Source organism: Hypanus sabinus, chromosome 6 (genome assembly GCF_030144855.1).
Source record: "Hypanus sabinus isolate sHypSab1 chromosome 6, sHypSab1.hap1, whole genome shotgun sequence".
Lineage (NCBI taxonomy): Eukaryota > Metazoa > Chordata > Chondrichthyes > Myliobatiformes > Dasyatidae > Hypanus > Hypanus sabinus.
The window spans coordinates 178439092-178452815 of NC_082711.1; the positions used below are offsets into that span (position 1 = coordinate 178439092).

The 13724-nt window shown below is 50.5% G+C and overlaps 1 protein-coding gene across 1 annotated transcript in view; it reads left to right on the plus strand.

Annotated features, from left to right (window-relative positions):
* LOC132395131 (Na(+)/citrate cotransporter-like) overlaps positions 1 to 13724 on the plus strand; it is a 37208-nt gene that overhangs the window by 11235 nt on the left and 12249 nt on the right. Inside the window, exons 4-6 of the mRNA XM_059971434.1 lie at positions 2545 to 2764; positions 6748 to 6902; positions 11661 to 11783. Of these exons, the coding sequence (XP_059827417.1) occupies positions 2545 to 2764; positions 6748 to 6902; positions 11661 to 11783 (498 nt within the window). The remainder of the gene's footprint in view (positions 1 to 2544; positions 2765 to 6747; positions 6903 to 11660; positions 11784 to 13724) is intronic.

The following is a 13724-nucleotide window of genomic DNA, read 5'->3' on the forward strand; positions in this document are numbered from 1 at the left end:
GATAGAGTGGATGTGGAGAGGATGTTTCCTATAGTGGGGGAGTCCAGGACCAGAGGACACAGATAGAGTGGATGTGGAGAGGATGTTTCCTATAGTGGGGGAGTCCAGGACCAGAGGACACAGATAGAGTGGATGTGGAGAGGATGTTTCCTATAGTGGGGGAGTCCAGGACCAGAGGACACAGATAGAGTGGGTGTGGAGAGGATGTTTCCTGTAGTGGGGGAGTCTAGGACCAGAGGACACAGATAGAGTGGATGTGGAGAGGATGTTTCCTATAGTAGGGAGTCTAGGACCAGAGGACACAGATAGAGTGGATGTGGAGAAGATGTTTCCTATAGTGCGGGAGTCTACGACCAGGGGGCACAGATAGAGTGGATGTGGAGAGGATTTTTCCTATAGTGGGGAAGTCTAGGACCAGAGGACACAGATAGAGTGGATGTGGAGAGGATGTTTCCTATAGTGGGGGAGTCTCGGACCGGAAGACACAGATAGAGTGGGTGTGGAGAGGATGTTTCCTATAGTGGGGGAGTCCAGGACCAGAGGACACAGATAGAGTGGGTGTGGAGAGGATGTTTCCTGTAGTGGGGGAGTCTAGGACCAGAGGACACAGATAGAGTGGATGTGGAGAGGATGTTTCCTATAGTGCGGGAGTCTACGACCAGGGGGCACAGATAGAGTGGATGTGGAGAGGATGTTTCCTATAGTGGGGGAGTCTAGGACCAGAGGACACAGATAGAGTGGATGTGGAGAGGATGTTTCCTATAGTGGGGGAGTCTCGGACTGGAGGACACAGATAGAGTGGGTGTGGAGAGGATGTTTCCTATAGTGGGGGAGTCTAGGACCAGAGGACACAGATAGAGTGGATGTGGAGAGGATGTTTCCTGTAGTGGGGAGTCCAGGACCAGAGGACACAGCCTCAAAACAAGGACATCTGCTTAGAACAGAGATGAGAAGTTTCTTTACCAGAGGGCCATGAATCTGTGGAATTCATTGCCACAAACTGTTGCTGTGGAAGCCAGGTCACTGGGTATATTTGAAGTGAAGGCTGATAGCTTCTTGATTAAGAGGTTGTCAAAGGTTACAGGGAGAACCCCACAAGTGTTACTTGATGTTGCAGCTCCGCCTTCTCCTGAAGCCAGCCCTTGCCTGGAGCATCGCCAGGGGTCTGCAGTTTGGCAAACTCTTGCCGGAGGGTGCTGGTCTCCGTCTCCAGCTGCTGCAGCTGCCGCCTCAGCTCCACGACCTCCTGCTCCATAGCCTGATCCGAGAATGAAAGGGTTAATATTTCAGAAGCCTTTGATGGCTCTGGGCCTGAACTCACTGGAGTTTAGATGAGGGGAATCTCACTGAAACCTGTCGGATTTGAAAGGCCTCGATAGAGTGGATGTGGAGAGGACGTTTTGTGTAGTGAGGAATTTCTGGACCAGAGGGCACAGCCTCAGAATAGGTGGCCATCCCTTTAGGGAGGAGGAGGAGAAATTTCTTTAGCCGGGGGTGGTGAATCTGTGGAATTCATTACCACAGCTGACTGTGGAGGCCAGGTCATTGGGTATATTTAAAGCGGTTTGATAGGTCATTCCCCCAAGATGTAACACTGAGTGTCATAGAAAGTCATTCCTACCTGTGGCCATCAAACTTTACAACTCCTCCCTTGGAGTGTCAGACACCCTGAGCCATTAGGCTGGTCCTGGATTTTATTTCCACTTGGTATGATTAACTTATTATTATTTAGGGGTTTATATTGCTATATTTCTTCACTATTCTTGGTGCGGCTGTAACGAAACCCAATTTCCCTCGGGATCAAAAAAGTAGGTTTCTGTCTGTCTGTTCTTGGTTAGTCGGGGTGTCAAAGGTTACAGAGAGAAGGCAGGAGAATGGGGTTGGGGGGGGGGGAACAATAAATCAGCCAAGATGGAATGGCAGAGTTGCCTCAATGGGCAGAAAAGCCTAATTTTGCTCCTATGTCTTATGGCCTTGATGGTCTGTTTCTGTGCTGTATGACAGAGAACCACTTCCATTCCCAGTTACCATGCCCTTGAACCCAACAGCTCTGGGCTGTGCTCCCTGCACAGACACTGACCGGAATTCTCAGCTCCTATTTCCCCTGCGGAGTTGGGGGTGGGGGTGGTTTCTCAAAACAGTGGACGGGCTTCAGTGAGCGAACACGCTCACTGGAGAGGCAATGTCTTCAGCCGGAGTTGTGTCTGATAGGGGTTTTTAAGATAATGAGAGGCATAAATAGAGTAGGCAGACAGCACCCTACTCCCAGGGCTGCAATGTCTAGTACCAGAGGGCATGCATTTAAAGTGAGAGGAGATGTGACGGGTAATTTTTTTTTATGGGGTTTGCTGTCTGAGGTGGTGGGTAGAGGCAGATACATTAGAGACTTCAGGGATCGTTAGGTAGGCGTGTGAATGTGGACATTGTGTAGGCGGAAGGGATTAGTTGGACATTTGATTACTAATTGAATTGTTTCAGCACAGCATTGTGGGCCGCTGTTTCTGTCCTGTCCTGTTCCATGCTTGTCTCTCCCACCCACTGCAGGCTGATGATGGGGTTCATGGGCACGACCGCCTTCCTCTCCATGTGGATCAGTAACACGGCAACCACCGCCATGATGGTGCCCATCGCCCAGGCCGTGTTGGACCAGCTCGGTACCGTGGGCGCGGAACCGGGGAGCGAACGGGCCCACAGCGACGTGGAGCTGCAGGAAAAGGGCACCGGCACTGAGGTGCACCGGGCAGGTGTGGGGTCCCGATCGGTGGTCTGCAACAAACCCTCTTGTCTTTTTGTTTTAGAAAAATACTTGTATAACAATTAACATTCCACAGTATTGCAACAAGTACATAAACACAGAAAATCCTATGAAAAGCAGTGGATACAGGCCAGTCCGTCACGGGTAAAGCCCGCCCCTCCACTGAGCACATCTACATGAAATGCTGTTGCGGGAAAGCAGCTTCCACCATCAGGGACCCCCACCACCCAGGACATGCTCTCTTCTCACTGCTGTCATCAGGGACCCCCACCACCCAGGACATGCTCTCTTCTCACTGCTGTCATCAGGGACCCCACCACCCAGGACATGCTCTCTTCTCACTGCTGTAATCAGGGACCCCCACCACCCAGGACATGCTCTCTTCTCACTGCTGTAATCAGGGACCCCCACCACCCAGGACATGCTCTCTTCTCACTGCTGTCATCAGGGACCCCCACCACCCAGGACATGCTCTCTTCTCACTGCTGTCCTCAGGGACCCCCACCACCCAGGACATGCTCTCTTCTCACTGCTGTAATCAGGGACCCCCACCACCCAGGACATGCTCTCTTCTCACTGCTGTCATCAGGGACCCCACCACCCAGGCTGAGCTCTCTTCTCACTGCTGTAATCAGGGACCCCCACCACCCAGGACATGCTCTCTTCTCACTGCTGTCATCAGGGACCCCCACCACCCAGGACATGCTCTCTTCTCACTGCTGTCCTCAGGGACCCCCACCACCCAGGACATGCTCTCTTCTCACTGCTGTAATCAGGGACCCCCACCACCCAGGACATGCTCTCTTCTCACTGCTGTCATCAGGGACCCCCACCACCCAGGACATGCTCTCTTCTCACTGCTGTCATCAGGGACCCCACCACCCAGGCCATGCTCTCTTCTCACTGCTGTAATCAGGGACCCCCACCACCCAGGACATGCTCTCTTCTCACTGCTGTAATCAGGGACCCCCACCACCCAGGCCATGCTCTCTTCTCACTGCTGTCATCTTGGACTCCCACCACCCAGGCCATGCTCTCTTCTCACTGCTGTAATCAGGGACCCCACCACCCAGGACATGCTCTCTTCTCACTGCTGTCCTCAGGGACCCCCACCACCCAGGCTGAGCTCTCTTCTCACTGCTGTCCTCAGGGACCCCACCACCCAGGCTGAGCTCTCTTCTCACTGCTGTCCTCAGGGACCCCCACCACCCAGGCTGAGCTCTCTTCTCACTGCTGTCATCAGGGACCCCACCACCCAGGACATGCTCTCTTCTCACTGCTGTCCTCAGGGACCCCCACCACCCAGGACATGCTCTCTTCTCACTGCTGTCCTCAGGGACCCCCACCACCCAGGACATGCTCTCTTCTCACTGCTGTCCTCAGGGACCCCCACCACCCAGGACATGCTCTCTTCTCACTGCTGTCCTCAGGGACCCCCACCACCCAGGACATGCTCTCTTCTCACTGCTGTCCTCAGGGACCCCCACCACCCAGGCTGAGCTCTCTTCTCACTGCTGTCATCAGGGACCCCCACCACCCAGGACATGCTCTCTTCTCACTGCTGTCCTCAGGGACCCCCACCACCCAGGACATGCTCTCTTCTCACTGCTGTCCTCAGGAAGAAGGTACGGGAGCCTCAGGACCCACATCACCAGGTTCAGGAACAGTTATTATCCGTCAGTCACCGGGTTCTTGAACCAGAGGGGATAACTTCACTTGCCCCTTCATTGAAATGTTCCCACAACCTATGGACTCTTCATCTTATGTTCTCAATATTTATTGCTTGTTTATTATTATTATTTAGTATTTGCACTTTCTGTTGTCTTTTGCACACTGGTTGAACTCCCAGGTTGGTGTGACCTTTCTCTGATTCGGTTATGGTTATTATTCTGTAGATTTATTGAGAATGCCCACAAGACAATGAATCTCAGGGTAGCTTACAGTGAAATATAACAATTTTGATAATAAATTTACTTTGAACTTTGACCATATCAATGACCAACACAAACACTAACACACACCAAGTTAAATTAACTGTTCCTATCCCTATCCAGGATAACATTTAACACATACAAAGTGCTGGAGGAACTCAGCAGGTCAGAATCTTGTGAGATTACGACAGTGTTTATCCCCTGCCATCACAGAACAACTTCTGTGGGACTCTGTCTTCCCTCTCCATTGTTGCCCGGGCACAGACATGCCCTGGGAAACGCTCTTGCCAGCCCCTCACTACCAGTCCGTGCAGCAGAGGCCCAGGGATGTGCTGGCTGGAGCAAGGCCGATCTTTGGTGGTCAGTTTGACCCCTGACCCCCACCCACTGTGGCCCGGGCCCCTCCTGCCAGGACGGGTCCAGATCTGCCTGCCGCAGTCGCATAGCCGGCCCACGAGGACGTCAGACACAGCCACTCCGGCTGGGAAAATATTCCCAGGCACCGATTATCATTCTGTCATCTTCCTTAGTAACTGCAGGTGTCCAGCTTTGTTGCTGGGAGCCGGGATCGGGGGCACGCCAGTGGGGAGAAGGAGCACTGGTACGCTTCTACACTGTGACCCGTTTCATTCAAGTGAGGTCCAGCAGAGACTGTAAGCTACCCCACTATTGGGGTATAGAGATGGTGGTGGCTAGCTCCTTCTGAACTCACCACAGCCTCCCCTGGTGACTCCGGTTTCTAATTCCATTCCAGATGCTCTATCTGGAGGTTCCCAGCCGTGAGTGGGAAGTTGAATTTCTCTATCCCTGAATCTTTTCAGGGTTAGCAGGTGATTGAGTACATTTACAGTGGACTCTGATAAGTCTGGTTAGTCAGGGTGTCAAAGGTTATGGGGAGAAGGAAGGAGAATGGGGTTAAGAGGGATAATAAATCAATTGTGATGGAATGACAGAGCAAACTCAATGGGCTGAATGGCCTAGTTCTGTTCCTATGTCTTGTGGTCTTATCCACCATCCCAGTATCTCTACCCAGGACACAGCTTTCAGACAGGCGACCTGTTTTTGGGGTCTGGGAAACCGTGTGCTCTGCCAGAGAGCTGAGCGAGGGGAACTCAGCAGGTCGGGCAGCATCCATGGAGGGGAATAAACAGTCGACGTTTCAGGCTGAGGCCAGAATTGGAAGGTGGGGGTGGGGGAAAGGGGTACAAGATGGCACGGTACAAGGAGACCAGCTGAGAAGGTGGGGGAGGGTGAGAGGTGACGGGCTGACGAAGCGGGGACCTGAGAGGAGGGGAGAGTGGGCTATGGGAGACGGGGAAGAGGAGAACCAAAGGAGGGTGATGGGAGCTGAGGTGAAGAGATGGGATGGGAGGAATCAAAATGGGGAATGGAAAAAGAGAATGGGGAGGGTGGAGAAATTAGCAGGAGAAATCGCTGTTCGTGTCACCAGGTTGGAGGCGACCCAGATGGAGTATGAGGTATTGCTCCTCCACCCTGAGGGTGGCCTTATTGTGGCAGAAGAGGAGGCCATGGATGGGTGTGGTGGAATGTGAATGGGAAGTCGAATTCGAATGTAAAATGGCTTGAGCATGCTGTTCCCCAATCTAGGTTGGGTCTGACCAAAGTGAGGAGGTCTCACTGGGGGCACTGGATGTAATATGTGATCCCAGCGGACTCCCAGGTGAAGTGTTCCCTCACCAGTAAGGGCTGTTTGGGGCTCTGAATGGAGGTGAACGGGCAGGTGTAGCATTTTGGCTGCTTGTAGGTTAAGTGCCAGGAGAGGGATCGGGGGAGGGCTGAGTGGCCAAGGGAGTCACGATTCCTGTTTGGGGTGGGGGTGTGTGGAAGATGAACTTACTTGTGGAATCCTGTTGGAGATTGTGGGATGATGGCGAGCGACGTGCTGGATGGGGTGGCAGATCAGGACACTCTATAACTTGTGGTCGTGATGACGGCAGATACTCGAGATTCTAAGACCAACCTACTGTGTTTCCTCTCCTTGTTGCAGCTTTGAGCTCTCTCGTTGTGCAGAGCCAGGACCCAGAACCTGGGCTGGAGAAGAGCCCCTCCACATCCCTCAGCTCCGAGGAGCAGAGCGAGGAACTGCGGCTGCAGAAGATGCTTTCCCTGTCTGTCTGCTATGCGGCCAGTATCGGGGGTACTGCCACTCTCACCGGGACCGGCCCCAACCTCGTTCTCAAGGGCCAGTTTAGCCAGTGAGTTGCTCCCTTTCCTGTGTCCGAGCTGTTTCTGTGTCACTGGGCACCTGCCTGGTGACTCCAGTCACCGTTCACCCTCTCCAGGTCCCAGTCACCCTCTGAGTCTCGTTTGAGATACAGCATGGTATCAGGCTTTTCTGGGCCATGCTGCCAAATTACACCCATGTGACCCATTAACCGACCATCCTGTACATCTTTCCGGGTGGAAATTAGATTTATTTATTAATAACATACATCAAAGCATACGGTTAATGCGTCATTTGTGATAACAACCAATCCACTATGACGCTGAGGCTTCGAGAGTCACTATGCATCCAGTGCTAACACGGTACACTCACAACCTATGAGCCTAACCTGTACGTCTTCTGACTGTGGGAGGAAACCAGGGGGCCCAGAGCAACCCTATGTGGTCACAGGGAGAACGTACAAACTCCTTACAGACAGAGGCGGGAATTGAACCTGGCTTGCTGGTATGGTGATTACTCCCACCCCCTGCTTGAACAAACAGCAGCTGCTTGCTGTCCAGACGCTTGGTAATTTACTAAATCTGTGGTGGTACAGCCCACTCACCCTGTGCTAAGCTCTACCGTCAGCCTCTGGTGTGGTGGGTTTCCTACTGCTCATGACCAAAGGACCTTCTCCAGAACCTGAGGTCACTTCCTTCTCAACACAAGCAGAATGTTCTCACCGTGATCTTTACCCTGTCTTTCCCTCCTCATCAGCATCATATTTAATATTACCAGCATATGTCATGAAGTCTGTTAACTTTGCAGCAAGGGTACAATGAAATGCATGATAAATATAGAGAAAAAAACTGAGTTGTTTTAAGATCATAAGATGTAGGAGTAGCATTAGGCCATTCAGCACAACAAGTCTGCTTTGCCTTTCCATTGTGGCTGACCTTGGGTTCTACTCAACCCCATACACCTGCCTCCTGGCCATAACCTTTGATGCCCTGACCAACCAGGAAACTATCAACTTCCACCTTAAATATTCTCACGGACTTGGCCTCCACCACAGTCTGTGGCAGAGCATTCCACAGATTCACCTCTCTCTGGCTAAAAAAGTTCCTCCTTACCTCTGTTCTAAAGGGTCACCCCTCAATTCTGAGGCTGTCCCCTCCAGTTCTGGATACTCCCACCATAGGAAACATCCTCTCCACATCCACCCTATCTAGTCCTTTCAACATTCAGTAAGTTTCAATGAGATCCCCCTCCATTCTTCTAAATTTCAGTGACTACAGGCCCAAAGCAGCCAAACACTCCTCGCATGTTAACCCCTTCATTTGCAGAATCATCCCTGTGAACCTCCTCTGGACTCTCTCCAATGACAACACAACCTTTCTGAGATGTGAGGCCCAAAACTGTTGATAATATGCCAAGTGCACCCTAACTACTGTCTTATAAAGGCTCAGCATTATCTCCTTGCTTTTATATTCTATTCGCTTTGAAATAAAAGCCAACATTGCATTTGCCTTCTTTACCACAGACTCAACCTGTAAACTAACCTTCTGGGATCTTGCACGAGGATTCCCAAGTCCCTCTGCACCTCTGATGTTTGAAGTTTCTCCCCATTTAGATAATAGTCGGCACTATTGTTCCTTTTACCAAAATGCATTATCATACATTTTCCAACACTGTATTCCAGCTGTCACATTTTTTTACTGATTCTTCCAATTTGTCCAAGTCCTGGTGTAATCACATTGCTTCCTCAGCACTGTCTACCCCTCACCTGCCTTCTTATCATCCGCAAACTTTGCCACAGAACCATCAATTCCATTATCTAAATCACTGACAAACAATGTGAAAAGTAGTAGTTCCAAAACTGACCTTGAGGAACACCTCTAGTCACGGGCAGCTAACCAGAAAAGGCCCCTTTTATTTTTACACTGCCTCCTGCCTGTCAGCCATTCTGCTATCCATGCTAGTATCCCCCCTGTAACACCATAGGATTTTATCTTGTTAAGCAGCCTCACGTGAGACACCTTATCAAATGCCTTCTGAAAATCCAAGTAAATGACAACCCATGCCTCTCCTTTGTCCACCCTGCTGGTTACTTTTTCGAAGAAATCTTAACAGATTTCTCAGGCAAGATTTCCCTTGACAGAAACCATGCTGACTTTGACTTATTTTATCATTAGTCTCTAAGTACACTGAAACTTCATCTTAATAATGGACTCCAACACTTTCCCTGCCACTGAGGTTAGGCTAACTGGCCTATAATTTCCTTTCTTTTGCCTCCCTCCCTTCTTAAAGACTGGAGTTTCATTTGCAATTTTTCAGTCCTCTGGGACCATGCCAGAATCAAGTGATTCTTGAAAGATCATAACCAATGCATCTGCTATCTCTTCAGTAACCCCTGGTAGCCCAGGTGACTTATCCACCTGAACCTTCCAGTTTGCCTAGCACTTCTTCCTTTGTAATAACAATGGCCCTCACTCCTGCTCCCTGATGCTCACAGACCTCAGGCACACTGTCATTGTCTTCCACGGTGAAGACTGATGCAAAGTACCCATTAAGTTCACTTGCCATTTCTTTGTCCCCCATTACTACCTCACCAGCATCATTTTCCAGTGGTCCTATATAAACTCTCAATTTTCTTTTACTCTTTATATAACTGAAAAATCTTTTGGTATCCTGCTTTATATTAGTGGCTGGTTTGCCCTCATATTTCATCTTTTCCCTTGTAGTTTTTTTAGTCGCTGTTTGTTGGATTTTAAAGCTTCCCAATCATCCAACTTCCCACTCACTTTTGCTACACCATATGCCCTTTCTTTGGCTTTTATGCAGGCCTTAACTTCCCTTGTCAGCCACGGTTGCCTAGCCCTGCCATTTGACAGTAATTCTAGTTTAAACTCTCCCCAATAGCCTTGGCAGGGAGGTTTGCTAAGGCTATTGGAAAGAGTTTATACTAGATTTGCTGCGGGGGCGGGGGGGGGGGGGCGGTGGGAACCAAACTGAAGAGACAGGGGTTGGGGTGGTTGGCTCACAAATAGAAAAAGCTTGTAGACAGTGTGAGAGGGAGGATAGGCAGGTGATAGAGAAGGGACGTGCTCAGACCGATGGTTTGAGATGCATTTATTTTAATGCAAGGAATATTGTGAACAAAGCGGATGAGCTTAGAGCATGGATCAGTACTAGGAGCTATGATGTGGCCATTACAGAGACTTGGATGGCTCAGGGGCAGGAATGGTTACTTCAAGTGCCAGGCTTTAGATGTTTCAGAAAGGACAGGAAGGAGGCAAATGAGGTGGGGGCAAGGCACTGCTGATCAGAGATAATGTCACAGCTGCAGAAAAGGAGCAAGTCATGGAGGGATTGTTTACGGAGCCTCTGGGGGTGGAAGTTAGGAACAGAAAGGGGTCAATAACTCTACTGGGTGTTTTTTCTCGGCCGCCCAATAGTAACAGGGACATTGAAGAGCAGATAGGGAGACAGATTCTGGAAAGGTGTAATAATAACAGGGTTGTTGTGGTGGGAAATTTTAATTTCCCAAATAATGATTGGCATTTCCCTCGAGCAAGGGGTTTAGATGTGGTGGAGTTTGTAAGGTGTGTTCAGGAAAGTTTCCTGACACAATATGTGGATAACCCTACAAGGGGAGAGGCTGTACTTGATCTTGTATTGGGAAATGAACCTGGTCAGGTGTCAGATCTCTCAGTGGAAGAGCATTTTGGGGATGGTGATCACAATTCTATCTCATTTACCATAGCATTGGAGAGGGATAGGAACAGACAAATTAGGAAAGTGTTTAATTGGAGTAAGGGGAAATATGAAGTTATCAGGCAGGAACTCGAACGCATAAATTGGGAACAGATGTTCTCAGGGAAATGTACGGCAGAAATGTGGCAAATATTCCTCTTGAATCAGGGTTATTATCATTGTCCTATGTTGTGAAATTTTTTGTCTTTGGGACAATAGCACAATACATGATGAATATAGAGAGGAAAAAAACTGAATTGCATTAAGTGTAAACATGAGGAACCCAAAGCAACACACACACACACGAAAGGTCTGTTCTGTTCTTCTCTACTCTCCTGCTCTCTCTCCCCATCACCTTCCATTCCACTGCTGACTGAAAATCTCTCCCAGCTCAGGGGTTCACCTTTTGTAAACTTCTGGCCCAGGAGATGCCAAAGACTCCTGTGCATTCAGTTGATCAACAGCACGGACTGTGTGACCCCCCCCCCCAAATCCTCTCCCCTCTTTCGCCCTTCCACTTTCTCTCCTTCTGCCTCTGCCTCTCCCTCATCCTCCTCACACTTTTCTCTCTTCCCCCCCCCCCCGGTCCTCTCCTCTCTGTATCTCTCCCCCTCATCGCTCTCCCTTTCCTTTCCTTCCCCCTTCTTCTCTATTACCCCCTCCTTCTGCCTCGATCTCCCCCATTCCACCTATCTCCCTCTTGCCCCTCCCCCTCCCTGGCATATGTAGGCAGAATGGTAGTGTAGCTGTTAGTGTTCAATTTCCACTGCATCTGTTAAGGAGTTTGTACATCCTCCCCATGACTGGGAGGGTTTCCTCCCACAGTCCAAAGACAGAAGAGTTAAGCTGTGGATGTGCCGAGCTGGTGCCAGAACCGTGGTGACAGTGGTGGGCTGCCCCAGCAGATCCTCACTGATTCCACTGGATGTTTTGATGTTTGTGTATGTGACAAATAGAGGTAATCTAATCACATCTTTTCTTCCCATTACCTGCCCCCCCCCGTCAACCCCTGACACTGACGTATTGCCACCTTGATGGACTCTTCCTGACGAAGGATCTTCCCCGAGAGCAGAGACCTGATCAACTTTGCGTCCTGGTTTGGCTTTTCCTTCCCGAACATGCTGCTGATGCTGGTCTCCTGCTGGATCTGGCTACATGTGCTGTTCCTGGGTGTGAAGTGAGTGAGCCTGCACAATTCTTTATCTTCCACTCAGTTCACTGCCATCCCCTTGATGAGGACTGGTTCCCCCTCCCTGAGGTCCACAGTCAGATCCTTGATTGTATACCTAAAACGCCAAGTGTGTGTCTTTGGACTCCCGTCCTTCCTCCCTGATGGTAGTAATGAGAAGAGGACACTCCTCAGGTGGTAAAGGTCCTCAGTGATAGCTACTGCCTTCTTGAGGCACTACCTCGAAGAAGAGCAGGGTGAGCTGCCTGAATGACTATCACCCAGTTGCACTCACATCTACTGTGATGAGTTTGGTTGTGGCTAGAATCAACTCCTGCCGAGGCAAGGGTCTGGGTCTGCGGCAGTTTGCCAATCGCTGCAATGGGTCTACAGCAGAAGCAATGTCCCTGGCTTTCCACGGCTTTGGACGACAATAGTGCCTACCTCAGGCTGCCGTTATTGACTACAGTTCTGCTTAGGACTCGAGTATGCTCACTCATCTTCACCTTCCTGAAGTCCACAATCAGATCCTTGCTTGTAACCCTGAATCACTGAATGTGAGTCTTGAGGCTCCTGTGCACCTCCCTGATGGTAGTAATGTGAAGAGGGCCTGTCCTGAGAGAGGAGGGTCCTAGTGATAGCTGCTGCCTTCCTGGGGTATTACCTCTTGAAGAATCAGGTTATGAGTGCTCATCCTCTTTCACTCCAGAGAGAAAAGTCCTAGCTCACTCAATCTGTCCTCATAAGACACCCTCTCTAAACCAGGCAGCATCCCGGTCAATCTCCTCTGCACCCTCTCTAATCCAGGCTGCATCCTGGTCAATCTCTTCTACACCCTCTCTAATCCAGGCAGCATCCTGGTCAATCTCCTCTGCACCCTCTCTAATCCAGGCAGCATCCTGGTAAATCTCCTCTGCACCCTCTCTAATCCAGGCAGCATCCTGGTCAATCTCCTCCACACCCTCTCTAAACCAGGCAGCATCCCGGTCAATCTCCTCTGCACCCTCTCTAACCCAGGCAGCATCCTGGTCAATCTCCTCTGCACCTTCTCTAATCCAGGCAGCATCCTGGTAAATCTCCTCTGCACCCTCTCTAATCCAGGCAGCATCCTGGTCAATCTCCTCTGCATCCTCTCTAATCCAGACAGCATCCTGGCCAATCTCCTCTGTACCCTCTCTAATCCAGGCAGCATCCCAGTCAATCTCCTCTGCACCCTCTCTAATCCAGGCAGCATCCTGGTCAATCTCCTCTGTACCCTCTCTATTCCAGGCAGCATCCTGGTCAATCTGCTCTGCACCCTCTCTAATCTAGGCAGCATCCTGGTCAAACTCCTCTCCACCCTCTCTAATCCAGGCAGCATCCCGGTCAATCTCCTCCGCACCCTCTCTAATCCAGGTAGCATCCTGGTCAATCTCCTCTGAACTCTCTCTAATCCAGGTAGCATCCTTGTCAATCTCCTCTGCACCCTCTCTAATCCAGGCAGCATCCTGGTCAATCTCCTCTGCACCCTCTCTAATCAAGGCAGCATCCTGGTCAATCTCCTCTGCACCCTCTCTAATCCAGGCAGCATCCTGGTCAATCTCCACTGCACCCTCTCTAATCCAGGCAGCATCCCAGTCAATCTCCTCTGCACCCTCTCTAATCCAGGCAGCATCCTGGTCAATGTCCTCAGCACTCTCTCTAATCCAGGTAGCATCCTGGTCAATCTCCTCTGCACTCTCTCTAATCCAGGTAGCATCCTGGTCAATCTCCTCTGCACCCTCTCTAATCCAGGCAGCATCCTGGTCAATCTCCTCTGCACCCTCTCTAATCCAGGCAGCATCCTGGTCAATCTCCTCTGCTCTCTCTGACCCAGGAGTTCCCAACTGTTCTTATGCCATGGACCCCTACCATTAACCGAGGGGTCCCTGGTTCAGTACCCCTGCTCTAAAGCTCCTCACCTTCCCAGGA